The 4,223-nt window shown below is 64.4% G+C and overlaps 1 protein-coding gene across 1 annotated transcript; it reads left to right on the top strand.

Moving 5' to 3' along the window:
- Positions 1 to 2,023: 2,023 nt before the first annotated feature.
- LOC113979916 (keratin, type II cytoskeletal 8-like) lies at positions 2,024 to 4,189 on the top strand (the record flags this gene model as incomplete). Its single annotated transcript, XM_027707195.1, has 2 exons — positions 2,024 to 2,667; positions 3,981 to 4,189. Coding segments are annotated over exons 1-2 (536 nt in total), but the record flags the coding sequence as incomplete, so codon positions are not given.
- Positions 4,190 to 4,223: the final 34 nt, after the last annotated feature.

Here is a 4,223-nt window from a genome sequence, read left to right as displayed (position 1 = left end):
TGCCCACCTGCACCCACCTGAATTCACCTGTGCACACCTGAACTCACTGGCACCTGTGGGCACCACCTGAACTCACCTGTACCCACCTGCACCCACCTGAACTTACCTGTGCCCACCTGCACCCACCTGAACTCACCTGTGCCCACCTGTACACACCTGTACCCACCTGTGCTCACCTGAACACACCTGTGCCCACCTGAACTCACCTGTGCACACCTGTACACACTTACCTGCACCCCCTGGCACCTGTGGGCACCACTTGGACTCACTTGCACCCACCTGTGCTCACTTGTGCCCACCTGTGCCCACCTGCACCCACCTGAACTCACCTGTGCCCACCTGTGCTCACCTGTACCCACCTGTACACACCTGAACTCACCTGTACACACCTGTGCTCACTTGTGCCCACCTGCACCCACCTGAACTCATGTCTAACCACCTGAACTCACCTGTGCCCACCTGAACTCACCTGTGCCCACCCGTACACACTTGTGCCCACCTGTACCCACCTGAACTCGCCTGTACCCACCTGTGCCCACCTGAACTCCCCTGGACTCATCCGAGGCCTTTTTTTGGGGTGTTTCCCCCACTTTGGGGTGGGGTTTGGGGCAGGGGACGGGCCCTGGTGGGGCTTGGGGACACAGCTTGGGGACATGATTTGGGGTCCCAGGTTGGGGACTCAGGTTTGGGGGACCCAGGTGGGGAACATGGACTGGGGTCAAGGGTTGGGGACACACTGTGGGGACAGGATTTGGGGTCTCAGGCCGGGGACATGGGACTGGAGACCCAGACTGGGGGACATGGGCGTGGGGTCAGGAGTTGGGGACACACTGTGGGGACATAATTTGGGCTCCAAGGCTGGGGACACAGGTTTGGGGTCCCATGTTGGGGCACAGGGGTTTGGGACATGGGATGGGGACATATTTTGGGGTCCCAGGCTGGTGTCATGGGGCACAGACTGGAGGACAGGGACTGGACACAGAGACTGGGCTCAGGGCTTTGGGGACAGACTGGGGACAGGATTTGGGGTCCCAGGCTGGTGACATTTGGGGGTCCAGCCTGGGGGAGCCAGGTGAGGGACAGGGCAGGGGGGCAGGGCTTGGGGGACCCAGATTTGGGGACCCAGGTGGGGGGTCAAAGCTTGGTGACGCTCCACGGGGACCCACGGGGGGGTCCCACCCTCCGCCCTGTCCCGACCCCACCCGGGACCCGCATTTTGGGGTGAGCCCCCTCCCCGCGCCCCCGATCCCGCGGATCCCGCGGATTCCGCGGATCCCGACCGATCCCGCGGCTCCCGCGGCTCCCTTGCCCCGAAGGGGTTAACCTGCGGTCCCTCCCCCCGCGTCTCCTCCCCCGGCTCCGGGAGAAACTCAGGAACCAACCCGGGAAAACTCGCCCGGGAAAACCCGCCCGGCCCGACCCGTCGGGCCAGTCCTGCCGGGGCTGCCGGAGCCGCCGCAGCCTCCCCGCCCCGAGCGCGGCCTTCGGCCTCGTCCTCCTCTGCCTCCGACGGCTTCGTCTGCCTCCTCAGCCTCTCCCAGGCTCCTCCAGACTCTTCCGACCTGCTCCAGCCTTCCTCACCCTCCTCAGCCTCCTCCAGCCTCTCCTGACCTGCTCCAGCCTCTCCTGACCTGCTCCAGCCTTCTTCATCCTCCTCAGCCTCCTCAGCCTCCTCCAGCCTCTCCTGACCTGCTCCAGCCTCTCCTGACCAGCTCCAGCCTTCCTCATCCTCCTCAGCCTCTTCCAGCTGTCCTCATCCTCCTCCAGCTTCTTCCAGCCTCTCCTGATCAGCTCCAGCCTTCCTCATCCTCCTCAGCCTCTTCCATCCTCTCCTGACCCTCTCCAGCCTTCCTCCACCCTCTCCCAGCCGTCCTCCTCCTCCTCTGCCTCTGACAGCCTTCTCCGGTGTTTCCCAACCTCCTCCAGCCTTCCTCATCCTCCTCAGCCTCTCCCAACCTCCTCCAGCCTTCCCCTGGTCTCTTCCAGCCTCTTCATCCTCCTCATCCTCCTCATCCTCCTCCAACCTCTTTGGACTCTCTCCAACCTCTGTCCAACCTTCCCCAGCCTCCGTCCATCCTTCCTGCAGCCTCCTCCTCCTCCTCCTCAGCCTTCACCGACCCTCTTCTGAGCTTCCCCCGACCTTCTCCATCCTCTTTCCAACCTCTTCCAACCTTCTCCATCCTCTTCCCAACCTTTCCCCGACCTCCTTCCCCCAACTTCCAACCTTCCCCAACTTCCAACCTTCCCCCATTCTCTTCTCAACCTTCTCCCAGTCTCCTCCAACTCCCTTTTTCCCACCTCCCGGCCACCTTCCCGACCCCTTTCCCCCCGTTCCCGGCCATGTCCGTGTCCATCCCTCTCCGGAGCGGCGCGGCCGTTCCGGGCCGTTCCTTCTCCTCCCGCTCCTTCTCGGCGGGTCCCGCGCTGAGGATGAGCTCGGCCTCGGCCTTCGGCCCCTCGGGGGGGCTGCGCCGCGGCCCCGGCGCCTTCCGGGGGTCCGGGGGGGTGCCGGGGGTGCCGGGGGTGGGGATCACGTCCGTCAGCGTCAACAGGAGCCTCCTGACGCCCCTGGACGTGTCCGTGGATCCGGAGCTGCAGGAGCTGCGCCGGGAGGAGAAGGAGCAGATCAAGACCCTCAACGACAAGTTCGCCGCCTTCATCGACAAGGTGGGGCCGGGGGGGGAACGGGGGGGGCCCTGAAGGGGGGGTGGGACCACCCCGGGACCTCCTGGGTCAGCTGGGACCTCGTCACCCCCTTGGGGACATTGAGACCCCATTGGGAACCCTCTGAGCCCTTTGGGGATGTTGAGACCCTTCCAAGGACCCTCTGAGACCCTTCCAGGGATCTCCCGAGACCTTTGGGGATGTTGAGACCCTTCCAGGGACCTCCTGAGCCCCCTGGGGACCTTCTGAGCCTTTCGGGGACATTGAGACCCTTCAGGCACCTCCTGAGACCCTTCCAGGGACCTCCTGAGACCCCTGGGAACCCTCTGAGCCTTTGGGGACATTGAGACCCCCAAAGGGACCTCCTGAGCCCCCCAGGGACATCCTGAGCCCTTTGGGGACATTGAGACCCCCCCTGGGGATGTTGAGACCACCCCCAGGGACATCCTGCACCCTTGGGGACATTGAGACCCCATTGGGGACCTCCTGACACCCTCAGAGACCTTCTGAGACCCTCCAGGACCTCCTGGACCCTTGGGGACATTGAGACCCCCTGAGGGACCCTCTGAGCTCCTCTGGGACCTCCTGAAACCCTCGGGAACCTCCCAGACCCTCGGGGGGACACTGAGACCCCCTCGGGGACATTGAGACCCCCTTGGGGATCTCCAGGACCTCTGAGGATATTGAGACCCCCTAAGGGACCTTCTGACCCCCCTTGGGGACACCCTGTGACCCCCCTTAGGGACCTTCTGGACCCTTCCCCTCTGGTGTGATTTGTGGGTGTATGTTGGGGGTGATTTTGGGGTGTTTTGGGGTCCTGACCTCCCCCCCCGCCCCAGGGTTGATTTGTGGGTGTGTTGGGGGTGATTTTGGGGTGGTTTGGGGTCCTGACCCTTCCTTTCCCCCCAGGTGTGATTTGGGGGTGTGTTGGGGGTGGTTTTGGGGTCCTGACTCCTGACCCCCCCCCCCCTCTGCCCCAGGTGTGATTTGGGGGGGTGTGGGGGGTGGTTTTGGGGTGGTTTTGGAGTCCTGACCCCCCTTTCCCCCCCAGGGTGTGATTTGGATGTGTTGGGGGTGATTTTGGGGTGGTTTTGGGGTCCTGACCCCCCCTTTCTCCCCAGGTGTGATTTGGGTGTGTTGGGGGTGATTTTGGGGTGTTTTGGGGTCCTGACCCCCCCTCCACCCCAGGGGTGATTTGGGTGCGTTGGGGGTGGTTTTGGGGTGGTTTTGGGGTCCTGACCCCCCTTTCCCCCTAGGTGTGATTTGTGGGTGTGTGTGGGGTGGTTTTGGGGTCCTGACCCCCCCTTTCGCCCCAGGTGCGGTTCCTGGAGCAGCAGAACAAGCTACTGGAGACCAAGTGGGGGCTCCTGCGGGCGCAGCCGCCCCCCCAGAGCGGGCTGGGGGGGCTCCTCGAGAGCTACGCGGGGACCCTGCGGCGGCAGCTCGAGGGGCTGGGGCAGGAGCGGCAGCGGCTGCGGGCGGAGCTCGGCCACGTCCGGGGCATGGTCGACGAGTTCAAGGCCAAGTCAGTGTCCCCGAGGGTCCCCGAGGGCCCCCCC

The sequence above is a fragment of the Neopelma chrysocephalum genome, unplaced genomic scaffold (genome assembly GCF_003984885.1).
Source record: "Neopelma chrysocephalum unplaced genomic scaffold, ASM398488v2 Primary Assembly neopelma1_90484, whole genome shotgun sequence".
NCBI classification, from domain to species: domain Eukaryota; kingdom Metazoa; phylum Chordata; class Aves; order Passeriformes; family Pipridae; genus Neopelma; species Neopelma chrysocephalum.
Note: the sequence above shows the minus strand (reverse complement) of the source record. Positions and strands in the feature narration are given on the sequence as shown.